General features: G+C 35.6%; 1 protein-coding gene across 1 annotated transcript in view; it reads right to left on the reverse strand.

Moving 5' to 3' along the window:
• Positions 1 to 211: 211 nt before the first annotated feature.
• Positions 212 to 17,711, reverse strand: part of SLC30A7 (solute carrier family 30 member 7) — a 74,618-nt gene continuing 57,118 nt past the window's right edge. The window contains exons 10-11 of the mRNA XM_002751133.6: positions 15,793 to 15,942; positions 212 to 7,054 (exon numbers count right to left, since the gene is read on the reverse strand). Coding sequence (XP_002751179.1) covers positions 7,007 to 7,054; positions 15,793 to 15,942 — 198 coding nt within the window. The 3' untranslated portion in view covers positions 212 to 7,006. The remainder of the gene's footprint in view (positions 7,055 to 15,792; positions 15,943 to 17,711) is intronic.

The following is a 17,711-nucleotide window of genomic DNA, read 5'->3' on the forward strand; positions in this document are numbered from 1 at the left end:
TACTGACTAACAGCCACAATGAGGCTGTTCACAATGTAAAAATATTTCCAACCTCCTAGTTTCTCTTCTCTCCTAATGAGTTCTGCTATTTCTTGGCGCCAAGAATCATTCTTTGCCTTTCATCCCTTACATTCTCTAGAATCTATTCCAATAACTGTAAGGTTCACAATGTTCATTTCAGTTCATCAAACTGATAGACACAATTCAGGTAGAAATTTTTAAACAAATTTTATTGAAAGAATTTTGATACAGTTCATGATTCTTTTTAAATGCATATGAAGTTTAACAAAATATTTACATGAATGTCTTCAAGTAGAAATGTGAGACATTATAGATTTGTTGTATTGCACTTAGGCAAATCACAATTGCTCACTTCAGCATATTCAAACCAAATCACAACATAGTCTTTGAAAGTTGGCCATATAACCTAGCCTTGTACTCAAACATTTTAAGAAATGTTTTGATGCCATAATCTTCACCTAAGGAATCAAACCCAAATACTAACTTGGACATAAGTTTAAACCCCACTAAAGGCAGGGAGGTAAAGTGTTGTAGGGGTGTTTAAAATATACTAAGAAGGGATTTGGCAACTTTTCATTCACAGTATCTCCAATACAAAAGAGTCATTCGGCTTATCAAACTCACAAAAGTGGGGGAAAATATCACTTGGGAAAAAATTTCACTGAATTGCTGTTAAAGGAAGCAATGACAAACTGTTGACACGACGAGATGTGTAGTTCAAAATCTAATCTACACTGAGGCTAACTGAGGCACAATGTGTGATACATAAACAATATTCAAATACTAAAACTCAAAATAAAAAAATTTTTCCCCACTAGTATAAAGTCGAAGTTCTATACAGGAAACAACAATGAAAACAGATGAAAAATCAGTGACGAAAAGGAGCGCAACTAAAATTTTGTGTTTGAGGAGAAAAAAAGAAAAAAAACGGTAAAAAATAATTCTGGGCAAATTTAAATCAGTTAATGAATACATGTAGTGTTGTCTTTAAAGCACCTTCAAGTACCTCTGAAAGAGTTTTGGATGACCATACATCAGGGATAAATGAAATCTGTGAATAGGGCGATGTACCATAAAAACAGGATGATGGAGACTGCCTGGCTCCTGATTTGGCCATACAAAATATAGAAAATCCAAGTGACCCAGGTTCTGAGTCCCAGTTCTGTCAAATTCCAATCCAACAATTTGTAAAATGGATAACATCTGTACCCTTCCACTGTATATGAAAAAGGAGCAGCTCACAGGGCTACTTGAAAAAAAAAATGGCCAAGGTGAATAGTCATTTATTGGTGCAAAAATGGCAAAAAAAATGCTGAGATGTCTTCTGTAAAAACAGCAAATTCCTGGTTTTACCTATCTGTAACCCTTACTTTTGACACTGCTATCTACAATGTTTACTAGTTAACCAAATATTTACTGAGCATGTAAATCCATGCTAGGTTTGAGGATAAAAGGATATATAAGATAAAGATATTCTTTATTACAAGCTTTCCAACATCATGATCAAAATTACAAATAATTCTCAAGGCTGTTGTAAGCGTTCAACACTTAATGTTAAGTTTAGGCATTGATTATTATTACTACTTATGAAACATTTCCTCCTTTTGAAAGGTGTATATAAAATGTGGTGTAAATCAAATCTACTTATCCCTCTCCTGCAGTGCAAAATATTTGTACCTTTAGGGAAGATAATTTCCTAATAAACGAAATTAAGTTCTCTTGAGTAGTTCAGTTTCTCTCCTCATATGGCCACAGAGGATGCTATCTTTTGATTCAGTCCCTTAAGCAACTTACTCTGCAGTGCCAACAAAACTTTGTTTTTCAAATAGTCTTAAAAGTGCTTAAAGTAATTCTGGTTCCTCTTTTTACCCTCTATAGTTTAAGATCAATGGTAAAGGTAGGAAATAAGCATAAGGGCATTGGAAGAAGGGATGAGTCTAAAATATAACAACTGTTTCCTCATACCAATTTTGTCATGGTGATTGCTCGCTAATTTTGTAGGAGAGTCTATTGAGATCTGCTACTACTTCTTGGATCTTTGAAGCACTGCTGAATGACACACAAAGCAGAGGTGTCAGCACCTGATTAATCAGTGCTCTTCTACTGGCTGTATTCCGTAAGCAAGTCACCTAAATTATCCCAAACAGCTTCCTCATCTGTAAAATAAGGATAAAAATTCCTTCCTGACAGAGGTGTTATGAGAATTAGAGGAGGTTTGCAAATGCTCTGTCAATCATAAAATCATGCAAAATTATTCCTTTGTAGAAATTTAAATATAATAACATGAAGGCCACACTAAGCGCCTGGCACATAAATACTTAATAAAAGTTATTTCCCATTCTTGCTTCCTGTGTAATTTGCAGTTAGGAAATGGCTAAACATAAACAAAAGATACCCTTGTCAGACTTACATCCATTTGGCTTTAAACCAAACTGTCCTCCTCTGCTCCTTTTCTTTAATTTTTTTTTGCTACATAATCTTTCACTGTATTTGAGGCTGTCTTGAGTCTCTGGTTGAGATCTGGATCACTAAAGCTTCTGGGGGATCATGTCTTCAATAAGCCTTCCAATGAATGTTCAAGGAAAAAAGGAGTATAATTTCCTTTATTTTTAATCAAAGTTCTTATGAACTGAAAACTTTTTTTCAAAGATGGTGATGAAAAGGAAGAAAAAAAGTTTAACTTTCCCAAGGTAATGCTTTTATGAAGAGTTAGAATCAGCAGTTTCGTATCTGGAATTCTGGTTAAGGCTTCAACATTTTACCTTACTTAAAAGATTTGTTTTATGCAACATTTAACGCCAACTTTTGCATGGCTCTAAAATTCTTTAAAATGCAAAAGCTCCTGTAATCCCAGCACTTTGGGAGGCCGAGGCGGGTGGATCACGAGGTCAAGAGATCGAAACCATCCTGGTCAACATGGTGAAACCCCGTCTCTACTAAAAATACAAAAAATTAGCTGGGCATGGTGGCACATGCCTGTAATCCCAGCTACTCAGGAGGCTGAGGCAGGAGAATTGCCTGAACCCAGGAGGCGGAGGTTGCGGTGAGCAGAGATCGCGCCATTGCACTCCAGCCTGGGTAACGAGCGAAACTGTCTCAAAAAACAAAACAAAACAAAATAAAATGCAAAAGCTTTTCCAATGGCTGAAAACCAACATGACAAGACTAAAATGATATGACCTGTGAATTAGCCTGGTTTATAAAACATAACAGTTCAGAGAACATAAACAAGATAAAGAAACTAAGTAATCCTTAAATTGGATTTAGCCTTGGGCAATTAACAGAAAAATTCACTCATAAAAGGACCACTGTACAGATATCATTTTTTTTAAATGTCAGGAACTGGTTTTATAAGAATAAAAAGGTTAAAATTAATTATAACATCTTCCATAAAGAATATTATGGAAATAATCATATATGAAACATGAGATACTAAAAGTCCATTTATAAAGTGCCTTAATATACCAAAAAAGGAGGTCAGATGTCCTTTATTTACAAATCATATTTAATCCCATTTACAGAAAGGCAAATATATTACACTGGAGAGGCAGCATAATAAAGCATAAAGAACTCTCAACTTTGAGTCAGAAAATCTGAATCTTTTTGGCTTTGCCATTAATTATCTCTGTGACTTAATGACAGCTTTTCTGGGCTTCAGTTTTCTCGTCTGTAAAATGAGAGGTAGAACTAGACTGCTTCTAAGGCTAGTCCTTGCTTAGATGCAAAATTCTATGTTAAGCAATGTAAATATTCTTAACTTTTGGCATTACATATCAGGGTTCTATCATATTAGTAATCACTGTAAAAACTGATTATTCCATGGTAGGTAGGTAAAAACATTATAGAGAACCGTGATCAAATACATTTTGAGTTCATTATTTGGCTGCTGTAAAAAGGTGCAAAAAAGCCATAGCATTTTGGTTAGATATATATGTGTAGGTTTTCAAGAATGCTGACGCATTCCAGATACAAGGGAAATGACAGCACAAGGAACACTGACCTACAGATAAACTAGATACTGTCCTTCACATAGACGCATGGGGAGTTAGCAAACTGAGGAAGCTGTGCATATGTTAAGCCCTTCATCTTGAGGAATATAATCTACATTTTAAAATCCAAAGCAAGTGGCCGGGCATGGTGGCTCATGCCTGTAATCCCAGCACTTAGGGAGGCTGAAGCAGGAGGATGGCCTCAAGTCAGGAGTTCGAGACCAGGCTGGCCAACATGGTAAAACTCCATCTCTACTAAAAATACAAAAATTAGCTGGGCAGGGTGGGGCGCACCTATAATCCCAGCTATTGGGGGCTGAGACAGGAGAATCGCTTGAACCTGGGAGGTGGAGGTTGCAGTGAGCTGAGATCATGCCATTGTACTCCAGCCTGGGCAACAAGAGCTAAACTCAAAACAAAACAAACTCACAAAACAAAAAACCAAAGCTAGTATAGATATATTTCTGTTTGGGAAAGTTTACTAGGAAAGGTAAACTGTCCATGAGCAATAAAAATTTGTTCTCCAGAGAATATTTTGGCTTTTAAAATATTGGCAAAGTTACACTCAGATATGGTTTTTTGTTTTTGTTTTTTTGTAAGAGTTAGTCCAACATCAGGAACATTGTAAATTAATTTTATAACAATAATCAGGTAGTATTTCTCATTGGAATTATCTACTTTAGTAATACACATATGCCAAGAACACTGATAAGACAAAGTATTTTCTAAGAGTGACAAAAAAGTTGCTTTTTCTAATTTTTTACTGCTGCACACATAGGTATACTGGCATTTAGTTAAAGCATAAATGTTAATGCCAACTTGCTAAATGATATGAGCTGGCAATATCATGTAACAAATGCAAAATTAGAGTTTTGCATCAGTCTAACACTATATAAACATACTCATGCATCTGTGTACTGATAGTACAGTCAAATAAAATTATTCATATTTTGACAAAAACTTAACTTGGAATGGAGGACTCTATGAAAGGCAGACTTGGGTCTTCAAATATCTCCATATGTGAAATAGTAGTAGTTATACATAACCAGTTTTTAAAGGCACACATCCAAAATTTCCCTTCACCTAGATCTGTCATTTTCTCTAATATGCCAAAACCCACAAAATATCCCAGAGTTCTCTCAGACTTGGTGGTGGTTGCAAACTTCTAAATGATTACTTACATTTGTAATGAAAAAGCAGTACCGTTATCAGGGCACTTCCTTTTGGACTTTCCCTCTTAAAAGACCTCAACAGTTGTTTTAAGCACATACTACTGCAGTAAATCATAGCTTTAGAACCACCTGGCAGAAAGCAAACGTGTTTAGAAAATACTATTTTGCCTGCAGAAAAGAGACTATTGATAGAGTTCATGGCAATCTGAAGTTTAGAAAAGAATGAAGAAAGTGGTCTAGTTCTCCTAATACAGAATAGTTCATAGTTGTAGGTCAGAAATAGGAGAAAAGACACTCTTAAACTTAGAAACAATATGGATTTCTGCCATGTCACTATAAATTACTTATTATGGATCTACATTCTTAATTATCATTTCCATCCTGCAGAGTTTTTCCTCCAACATTTACAATTTTTTAAAGTTAAAAGGGAATACATATTGTAAAATTAATGGAAAAATATTTACCCAGATCATTGTCTCTTCATAAACACGGAGAATACTTAAGGGGAGTGCTCAAGCACTTATCACAAATTGCAATTTTATTTTTTCAAATACATAAGAACCTAGAAAATTAACTTAGTACTTGCTTCTTAGATATTTGTGTTAGGAATAGTTCTGCATCACCACATTTCCTCTGTACCTTTTATAATTCAAATTCGATAAAATGCTGCTTTAGGATTTCTGCAAGCGATTGTATTTGTGCAAAGCTCAAACAGGAAAACAAACTGGATGACTTGGCATTTGAAGAATGAAAAAGCCAAACAGCACTGTCACAACCATTTCTGCCTTCAGTCTCCAATGCCTTTTTTTCATTATAAAATCCATAAAAGTGACAAGGAAAGATATAGGAAAGTTTATCACAAACACAGTTGCTTTTACAGAAATTTGGAATTCAGCAGATGTTTTAAGTCAAAACAGCTTTCTCTGTAACAGATGAATTTGCAAAGTTTTGAAAACACAGCCCACAACGTAATTTAAAATGTGATAATTAAATTTGTTTTAAAAATCAAATTAACATCTTTTATTTTCTGATGAGATAAAACAATAAAAGAAAAATGTTCATATATCTAAACCTATGCTGGAAGTACACAGAAAGATAATCTGTTTACATTACTAGCAATAGTCTTGTTTTATACAGATTACAGGATATCCATTAAAAAAAATACATGACCTTTGATGGTACATTTCGATGCTGGCAAATACATTTTCTGATGCAAAGGCACTTTGAAAACCCAATATGGTTTGGTTTGTAAGTTTGCAAGGTACAAACAATTTTATAAACATATGATTATACTGAAGAATGTCAACAATTGTGACATTACGTATAAAACAGATTTCCAATTTCTTTATTTTTTTTAAAAAAGTAATACTGGTTTTCTGGGAATGAAAGCAGTGGTTTCCAGCAGCTTCAGTGAAGACATTCCAGAAGACTGGGGGTCCACAATCTGAAATTCTTACTGGCTGGGATGAGAGAATGGTGGTGCGGGCATTCAATAGGAAAACAAACAAAAAAAAACAAAAACAGAAACAGAAAGAAAGAAGGACAAACCAACACCCTAAACCAGAAACCTCAGATGTCAAAATGGTTTGGAGGAAAGAGCACAAAAAAAAAAAAGACTAAAAGTCCAGGAGATAATCCTCTTAAATCTGACCCCTTAGCTGTGAACTCCCCACAGCGCATTAACGGCTGACTCTACCCAGTGTACTTGGTGCTCAGGAGTTGTAGTGATAACTTCTCTGTTTTAAAAAGCTGGGTACAATGTTTTGGATTGTACAGTACCAGAAAAATTTGGTCCGTAAAAGGTGCATAATTTCTTTCCATTCACTACATGGCTGCAAAGTCAATCTGTACATACAGCTGCCTCACTCCAGCCTGGAAAGTTAAAAAAAAAAAAATTAGAAAATCAAACAAGCCAATAATACACTACACATTTCAGGAAAGTAATTCTTTTCTTTTTCAAATCTTACTTTAAAAAAAAAAAAAAGGAAAGAAACAAATATATTCATAAGCTACAAAAAAGAATCTCCATTTACCACTATAAAATAATAAATAAATAAATAAGAGCCATGTTGACAGTCTTATTTCCAGGTGATACTAAGAAAAATGCAGTTCCCCTTCTATAATTACTGTTAGAGGACACCATGGTGCTTGACTGGTTGGCTACTAGTTGAAATTCATACGTCAATCCTGTCTAAATCCTCCTTTGATAAGTGATTAGTAAACAATTTTAGCAACTGTAACCATCTATTAGAATTATTTTGCACTCCAAGTCCTCTCTTCAGTTTTGGATATGAACTTGCTACTCAAGGATACTGCTCTCCAAATTGTCCCCAGTATCTTCTGTATTATCAGTTGACTCCTTTTCAACTGGATCACTTCTATTAGCATACAAACACACTGTAGCTGTTTCTATCTTTGAAAAAACCTCATGAGAAATTACCTTTTGGGTACAATGTACACTATTCAGGTGATAGTTGCACTAACAGCCCAAGCTTCACTACTATGCAATATATATATCCTTGTAACAAAATATATTCTGGCACCTGTATCCCTGAAATCTATTTAAAACAAAAACAAAAAAACCTTTACTTAACCCTACATCTGCTTCTGGGCTTCCAATCTCTGCTCTTCTCTACAGCAAAAAGCCTCAAAAGAGTTATTAATATTTGCTATCTACAAACCTTTTTCTCTCTTCTCTCTTGAACTCATTTCAACCAATATTTGCCTCCCAACACTTCCCCAAAACTGTTTGTCCAGGTCACTTCTACAGGGCTCACATCAATACCCAATTCTCAGGCCTCTCCTTCCTACTTCACCTTTCAGCAATAATACAGACGGTCATTCCTACCTACTAAGCCTTTTTTTTCCCTTTTGGCTTCCAAAGAATATTCACTGGTTGCCCTTTTACCTCACTTGTCTTTCTCAGTCTCCTTTGCTGGTTCTTCCTCCTATCTGAACACTGAACATTGAAATACCGAAAGGCTGTAGGAAAAAATAAAGCTTGGCACAGGAGTTGGTAAATGCCTCAGCATTCCCAATACACTTACCACTTTGTGATGTATTATACAACTTATTCACGGTGTTTATTGTTTATTGTTGACCTCTCACTATAATATAATCTCTCCAACATAAAGGACTTGGTCTTCTTTTCTACATTGCTAACTCTTAGAACCTTAACCGGGAACCAGCACACAGTTGAGTGATCAATAACTATTTGTTTAATTAAAGGAAATTCTACCAATTTCCTTCTTTTAACCCCAAATAATCTACTTTTAATTAAAGAAACCCATCAGTCACAATAACCCCTTTTTTCTCAGTACCGCAGAATAAAAAGGTAAATTGGAATATTTAATAGGAAAAAACCAGAGTGGGGAAAGAATTAGCACTACCTTCTGACAGTCATTTCTGGACTCGTCCAAGCACTGTTTCCTAGCTTGGCTTTTTTTCTAGCATTCAGGTAGGAGGGCTCTGTACTGAGTGCTTGAAAGGAATCAGAAACCACTCTAATGGATAGAAAGCTTGACAGACTCTAGAAGCTTGCCAGCGCAAGGAACGTATTTTAATTTGCTGTTGCTTATCTTATTTTTTTTTAATAAAAGATCTTCCTGTGGAAAGTTAAAGCTCTCCATTATTCAAATTTAAGAAAAGTATATTTAATAGCATACTCTCCTCAGTTAAGATAATTGATTAAGAAAAAGGACAGAATTTAGTATCTAATGTTCTTGAGCTACAAATTAAAATCAAACTTCAAATTTCTCATTTTAAAAGTGTTGATAAACACCAACCCTACTAATCTGATACAATTGTTACATATTCATCCAATATTTGACAGATATTCAATAATCCTTGCTATACGCCAGGCACTTATAACAGGCTATTACAAATTATTATGATTGATTACAATTATATAATCTTACTATCCAGATGACACCTGAAATGACTATACGTACGAACTCTTTAAAAAGTCTTATATCTCAAACCATAAGAGGAAATAAATGTTGTTCAAATAAATTATCTTAACTTCTTTTCTTTTTCAACAACATTGTTAGTGAAAGTAAAACGGGCAAAATAAGTTGGGCTCCTTTTATTGTCTCTGCCATTTTCCTTACTCCTAGCCCTAACCCAGAGAAGATGGTAATAAAAAATGAAGTAGCCCAAGGCAATAAAAAAGAAAGAGGAAAAACAAAGAGGCTAGGTAAATTATCTTTGCATAATCGTGAGTTAATTACTCAAGCTGATATCCTCCCCCTGAGGGCTTACAGCTTTCCACAAAAGCTCAGTCTAACAGAAAAAAAGAAAGTAATTTTGCTTCATCCATCTGGCCCAATGAGGACAGCTTCAAGTTTTACATTTTCCTTTTCCAGTTTCCTTCAAAGAGAAAAGTGGAAGAATCCTATGGTAAGTCCCTGAATGCAAACTAAGTTTTCTATAATTTGTTCATATCACAAAGACAGACAGACACTCCAGCAGATGAAAACACTGCTCAGGTCCATCATAAATTCTACCCACAGAGTGGGACCAGGAGCCAGACACTGGCCGACAGGTCCTTAAATTGTAAAAACCAGGCCGGACGCGGTGGCTCACGCCTATAATCCCAGCACTTTGGGAGGCCGAGGTGGGTGGATCACGAGGTCAAGAGATCAAGACCATACTGGTCAACATGGTGAAACCCCGTCTCTACTAAAAATACAAAAATTAGCTGGGCATGGTGGCGCGTGCCTATAGTCCCAGCTACTCGGGAGGCTGAGGCAGGACAATTGCTTGAACCCAGGAGGCGGAGGTTGTGTGAGCTGAGGTCGCGCCACTGCACTCCAGCCTGGGTAAGGAGCGAAACTCCGTCTCAAAAACAAAATGTGAAAACCATACAGTACTCACTGCATGTCCTGAGAATAACATACAAACCATACTTCAGTCAGCATTTTTATAAATGGGGAAGACACCTAGTTATTTTGAACACTTTTATGCTCCTAAGAAAATAAATGTTAACCTGGTGCCATAGGCTTAGAATGTCTTCAATCCATATTTATTGTTGTAGAAAGGATAACAAATCAGAAGTAAAAAATTTAGAGAAATACATAGGAATATGACTACAGACAATTGTTTTGACTGAACTTATATTCATCTTTATCCCTTTAAAATGAAGTCTTGAAAAATTGCCTTACTCTTCCTTGTGAAACCTAAATCATTTCAGAGTTACCAAAATAATGAGTAAATGTGACTAAATTACAAGTCAGGAACAGTAACTTGAGTGTGAGTTTCCTTTCTGTAAATTGTCTTTTGAGGCTCATTTAATGTTAGGTACCTATCACAGTACTTGGCACATGAGCTCTCAATAAATGCTAGCTGCTGATGCTGTTGTTTGCCCACTACCCACCAGTGAACATTGAAATCATGTGGATTACTTCAAAACAATAAACCTGGGGTTATTCACTCCAACCTCAGGTCAGATTCTGGTGGAGTTCAAGAACAAATGATGAAGAGAGATAATGGGAAGATGGATAAGGAAAAACTGCAGAGCAGGCAAGCAAAATCAATACTGAGGAAACATTAAAGCCCTTGATCCAAAGTTAAAAAAAATAAAAAGGCAAGGTAGAAAAAACAGCAATCTACCTGGAGAAGGGTAGCAATCCACTTTCTCTAACTCCCTAACCTCTGCCTCAAGCAGACAGAGTAAGGTCAGATGAGCCACAGGAAGGGATTAACGGGAGAGTTAACGGGGGCAGAAAGTTTCTCAAACTTGGGGCACTCTTATTTGGGCTTGTGAGGAGGCTTTCTCGTTCCTTCCTGAGTATCAGTGTTAATTTCTATTTTGAGGCCAGAGAATAGAGCACAAAAAGCTGAAGCAGGAAGCTGGGTGCTTAGGACTTATCAGGCACAAGGGAGAAAGGCAGAAGAGTAGAAAAGATGGAAGAAATAAAGGTAGAAGTTCTATCAAGGAGTAACTATGTATTAGGCAAGACCGTCTTTTGTGTTTTGTGGAACTGAGAATTGTAATAAACTCCAAGCGTATTCTAGACTTTACTTCAAACATATTCTAGATGTTTCTTTAATGTGTTTTGTTCAAACATTATTTCTAACAAAAAAAGCAGATTAAAACTTTTAGGATAACAGTTATGATTATGAAGTATGTTATTTAAAAAAATTAACAAATACTATTGGTCAATTTAAAACATAAATGTTAATTGCCATCCTAATCTAGTATCCCATTTTCTTTTCGTTTGTACAATAAACACTAAAGTTGAAATTTCTATTTTATCATTTCCCAAATAATAACTCATCAAAAAAAAAATTACTGCAAGGGTAAAAAGAGGGAGTGGACTTTTTCTATGCCAGCAGAAAAGCTGGTACTTTAAAAACTGTATTGTCACTTAATAATCCCAAAAAAATCTCAGTACTGAAGTGGCTTTCAGCAATGCACTTGCATTAGTCTATATTCATGTACAGCAAGCCAACTTCTTGAGAAGTTGAAGATTAATTGGTAACTCTGGAAAATGAGATTAAAAGCATGATGCTTAAGATATAGTCACAAAGCTATAGTTTTATAAACAAAATAGAAAGCTATAATTTAGATAGTGGCCCCTTCAGTTTAAAGTTATCCTCATAAAAGTTTTAACAAAACAATTTTTAACCAAAAACCATCACTTAAATTCTAATTTAAGATCAGTTGTAAGAAAGACACCTAAAAATGTAATAAACCAAAAGCTATAACTTATTATTGAAAAAAATCTTTCTTTTGGTCCTTTGGAACTAAGGTCACCAGTATTTTAAATTAGTCTATAAGAAATATTTTGTGTGCTCAAAGAGGGGGCAGTTTGAGTTTTGTTATTTTTGATAAATAAAAGTTATAAGATGTAATTTAATATTAAAAAGAAAATTTTTTAAATTTAAATTTCCTTTCATGAAATAAAAATGCTCCTGAAATCCTTGGCATATACTAATTGCATAAGGACATGCATTACTAGGATATATGCAGAAAAGAAAAATAAGTTCATGAAAAATATCAGTTTTATGTATGTCAGAACTGAAACAGTAATCATAAGACAATTTAAAATCATTAAATGCAAGAATGAAAGTCATTAGTAGGGTGACTCCCTTCTCCCCTAGGAAAAATGTGTTGAACCACCTTCACTACAAGCCTCAAAGAATCCCTGGTCTCTGCAAGGAATTAAACAAAGTGGACTTCACCTTAGCTGATAAAAGGCTTAAAATATTCAAAGCTCAAATGCAGTTTCCAAAACCAAAGAAAAAGCTGAATAAACTTTCAATTTCATTTTAAAAGCCAACATTTCTAAGGTTACAGAAGAACCTCCCTCCACTTACTTGAATGGCAACTTCAGCAGGTCCTCAGCCTGGACACAGACGCTTGCACATTTCTAAAACTAGAAATTGCATTCCTTTTCAGAGTGCAAATTGTGCCAAAGTCCTAGGAGAGGATGGGGTGTTGTCCTAGCGCTCAACAGCAGCTCACACTATGAGGGTGAAAGGACATGGCATATCTAGTAGAAAATTCAGGGTAAAGGAGGAAAAAATACTCTGGAAATGTCAGTGAAAAGAAACACTACTGCTAGCCTGGTTATCTTGTCCCTGAAACATGTAGAAGGTGTGAGAAGGATTCAGACACACTGAAGGTCTTGCATGCTTCATTATGAAAGTCGTAATGATACAGACTTACAGTGTCTGTTAAGAAAGACACCTAGTTGTTAGAATTCTGAAATAAATAAGCAGCATCAGCATATTGCTTTGCAGTAGTTTATGTCTTGATTACACGTCATAAGATTAGCACTGGAGTAAATCCTAATTATACATAAGATTATTTCATTAATTTATTCCCAAAGGGACCTAACCAGACATTTCTCTTTATCAGAAACATAGAGTCTAGATCTCATTAGGATCTTTCTGTGCTTGTGGTTAAAAAAGACCAATGAGAACTCAACAATATTTTTCCATATTTAGCATATATAAAGATGGCTTTAATCAAATACAGTTTTTAAAATCTATTTGTACAACAAAGTCATTATACACATATACTCTTCTAAGCATGGGAGATGCAAAATCATGACAGCTGGTAGGAACTTGCACACAAGTTGTACAATATATATATGACATAGGATAAAGTAATACTGCTTTGTGGGACGCTTAAGGTTTCATACAGAAAGTAACAATTGCATTGGATCTTTAAGTTAGAGTAGGATTTTTGTCCCACACAGAAGTGTCAACAGTCTGGTGGGTTTGGAGTATAAAGTACATGGCAATGAAAAGCAGGAGAGAGACTTTAAAAACCAGCTGGTTCATGCTAGAATGTCTGGGCTTTACCTGGATGGCAATGAGGAGCCACCAACGTTTTTATTTTTCAACTTTTTATTTTGGAAAAAAAAACTTTTTTTTTTTTTTTGAGACGGAGTTTCACTACAGGCTGGAGTGCAATGGCGCAATCTCGGCTCACCACAACCTCCACCTCCTGGGAACAGGCAATTCTCCTGCCTCAGCCTCCTGAGTAGCTGGGATTACAAGCATGCACCACCACAGCCGGCTAATTTTTTTTTTATTTTTAGTAGACGTGGGCTTTCACCACGTTGGCCAGGCTGACCTTGAACTCCTGACTTCAGGTGATCTGCCCACCTTGGCCTCCCAAAGCTCTGGGATTACAGGTGTGAGCCACCACACCTGGCCTATTTTGAAAAATTTTAAAGTCAAAATAATAGTACAATAAATAGCTGTAAACCCTTCACCTATATTCACCAACTGTTAATATTATGCCAGTTTGCTTTATCTCTCTACATATTAATATGTAATCTTTTTATTTTTGCCAAAATATTTGAAAATTAAACATCTGGCTACTTTGCTATTAAATCCTTCAACATGTATCTCCTAAGAATTAAGAACATTCTTCTATAAACACAGTACCATTATCGCATCCAAGAAACTGAACCACCTATACAATTAAATGAATTACTGCAGTCTATGTTCAAATTTCTTTGATTATCCAATACTTTCCTTCAGTGGTTGCTTTTTATCCCCTAGTCCAAGATCCAATCAAGAACCACACATCGTATTTAATTGTGAAGTCTCCTCTAATATAGAATTATCCCCTACCTTTTTCTCCTTTCATGACACTGGCACTTTTTAAAAGAATCCAAGTTAACAGTCTTAGGGAGGTTCTCACAAGCTGTATTTGTCTGGATATTTGCTCATGATCAGATTCAAGTTAAACGTTTTTGATAGGAGTAACACAAAGGTCATGTTCAATATTCCCCAAGGTATCACATCAGGAGGTACATAATGTCAGTTTCAACCACAGATTTTTTAACATGGAACCTGTTTCTTCATTAGATCTATGTGTTAGATCAGGGATCCCTAACCCCTGGACCATGGGCCAGTACTGGTCCATGGCTTGTTGGGAACCAGGCCACTCACAGTGGTGAGTAATGGGTGAACTGTGACATTCGATTCTCACAGCAGCATGAACCCTATTGCGAACTGCACATGTGAGGGATCTAGGCTGTGCACTTTTTATGAGAATCTAATGCTTAATGATCTGAGGTAGAACAGTTTAATCCCAAAACTATCCCTCCCACCACTACTCCCAACCCTCGTTCATGGAAAAATTGTCTTCCATGAAACCAGTCCCTGGTGCCAAAATGGTTGGGGACTGCTGTGTTAGATGATTCTGACAGTGGTATCAATGTCTAGGTTTTGTTCCTAACGTTTCGAACAATCTATACTGAAAAGAATTTATATTCTCTCTACAGCTTTCTTAGATGTTATTGACATGATGTTATTCTCCCAAAATATACACAACACATACCATAGTAATCAGTCTTTGATTGTCAGTCACACAGCTATGTTAATCCTGAACTGAAAGAATTTGGATGTAGACCATGCACTGACTAATTCATGATTCTAAATGCACTATTAAGAAAAACTCAACAGCACATAAAGTTATTGCATCACACAGTAGGTGACCATGGTTTTGCTGTCACACAAAAAAGTTAACAGTTTACTTTTAGCTAAAGCCACTGGCAACATACTGTTCTTATTCCAAACACTTTTTTAGAATTCTTGGCTTCAAACAGCATCTAACATATCAGAAATGTGCAGTAAAGGAACTCCTTTTTCTTGAAGGAACTCAAACAAGTACAATGATGGGTAAATAGGAACTATCTTCCTATTCCTGAAGAATATTAACTAAAGTATTTACCAAACTTGACTCTGTGGTTGGGAAAAAAAACATGGTTTTATGCTTAGCTTATAGTTTAGTAGTATATAAATTTATTACAATAAATAGCAATTATTATTATTTTTTGAGGCAGGGTCATGCTCTGTGGCCCAGGCTGGAGTGCAACTGGATCATAATTCACTGTAGCTGCAAACTTTTGGGCTCTAGCAACCCACTGGCCTCAGTCTCCCAAGCAGCTGGGACTATAGGTACATGTCACCATGCCCAACTAATTTTATGTTTTGTAGAGACAGGGTCTCACTATGTTGCCCACACTTGTCTAGAAATCCTAGCCTCAAGCCATCCTCTTACCTCGGCCTTGTAAATATTTTTTAAACTACTAGTTACAAAAAATTTTAAGACCCTTAAAAGAAGTTAGTAAAAAAAGATATACCTGAGTAAAAATATTATGTGTTTGGCTTAAAATCCACCTGGCATCAGCATCAGGTGCTACTACTAATTTCAAAGTCCCAACGTAAACATCAGAACATAAAGTCCAGAAGTGCTGTTCCTGTAAACTGTAAACTCCTTGCAACTGCTGTACCTGAAATACAAAAAAAGAGATATTGACATCATAATCAAGTTAACTACCCCTCTTCCAATTAAATTATTATGCATCATATCAGTGAACATGAACACTATCCTCCAGTTTAGAAAGAGGAAAGGAGGGTGTTGGAATAAATAATACATACTTATTATGTGACTGTATTATAATACTGTACTCATTATGTGACAGGCACCACGACAAGTGTTTGGGAAACACAAATGAACATATGTCAAAACTTGCAGGACATACCTGAGAGTGTTCTCCACAGGGAAATTTATAATAACAATCACTTAGTAAAGTTTAAAATCTATTTATGATTTGAAAAAAAAATTATTAGAAGGACACTTCCTTCACTTATTAAAGGTTAACTACCAAAAATATAAGAAAAATAAGGATGAAACGTTAGATGTATTCCCTAAAGATCAGGAAAAATACAGATACCCAAATCCCTGCTATTGTTCTGCATCTCTACAATGATCTGGAGGAGCTGAACTAAGATCACTAACCAGAAGTTAAAAGAAAAAAGCTCAATGTGAAAAGATTTTCATAAAAATTACAGAAGTTTACAAAGAAAGAGGGAGGCTTCTCTGTGAATGTACCTATCAAAAATACTTATTTTTTATCAGAATTTGATGAATGTAGTCATTATTCTCTATAAACTCCAGGGAAGCTGATGGGAAATAAAGATAATACCTACTGTGCCTTTTTAAAAAGCTGCTTTTACTGGGGGAAATAGATCAAAGTGTACTTTTTCTTCCTCCTTTTGGACTCTGACAACATAGCTATTTTAACCAGATATCCCTCCACATTTTTCTACATGGCATCCTCATAGAATGGTCCACTGTTAATGAATCAAACTGATTTTAATTGAAAAGGTATCTTCTACTTCCACATGCAACAGTACAAGTACATGATTGCGGTTATCTTAAAACACGAACTAAAGAATAACTCCTGTAGAAACTGGCTTGATTTTCCAAATTAAAAAACAGGAGGAAAGTGTAGTTACAGATGAAAAGGGCAGTGTGGTATAGTAGAAAGAACATGACTTTTAGAGTCAGAGTGATGTGGATTAGAATCCTGATTCAGCCACTAGCATTTGGACTTAAGGTGAGCCTCAATTTTATCTAGGGAAAGGAAGATGATACTTCCTCTGTAGTTTAGAGAGAAACTATGTATAACAATTAGTAACAATTATGCTGATGGATGCTATGTTAAAATAATAACCACAAATTTTGAATGGGCAATATGTATTTTCCCTGTATCAAAAGATTATTTTATACCTTCTCCTTTTTCCTCTAGCCTTCTGATGTCTCTGCAGGATTACACTGCCTGATAAATTATAGAGAAAACAGAAGTACAAAGAAAATCCCTTATTCTTTATCATTAAATCTACCAGTGGCCCCTCATCTATGTCAGCACTTCCGCATTCCTCAGAAGATATAGCATCCCTGCTACTATCAACAATTAATCCTTCCAGTGTGCTTTGGGTTCTATCCTTTCTCACCTTCTCAAGATGGCATTCCTTTAATAATCTCCTTTAGTACTATAACAATTTCTTCCTCTCAGTTGAACTGTTATCATCAGTTAACGCACACGTTCTAGAACTGTGCTGTGCAATACAAAAGTCACTAAACACATGTGACTATTTAAATGAATGGAAATTAAGTTCAAAAGAATCAGTTACACTAGCCACATGTGGTTTGTGGCTTCCATATTGGACAGTGCAGATTACAGAACATTTCCATTATCGGGGAAAGTTCTATGTG

This window comes from Callithrix jacchus, chromosome 7, assembly GCF_049354715.1.
Source record: "Callithrix jacchus isolate 240 chromosome 7, calJac240_pri, whole genome shotgun sequence".
Lineage (NCBI taxonomy): Eukaryota > Metazoa > Chordata > Mammalia > Primates > Cebidae > Callithrix > Callithrix jacchus.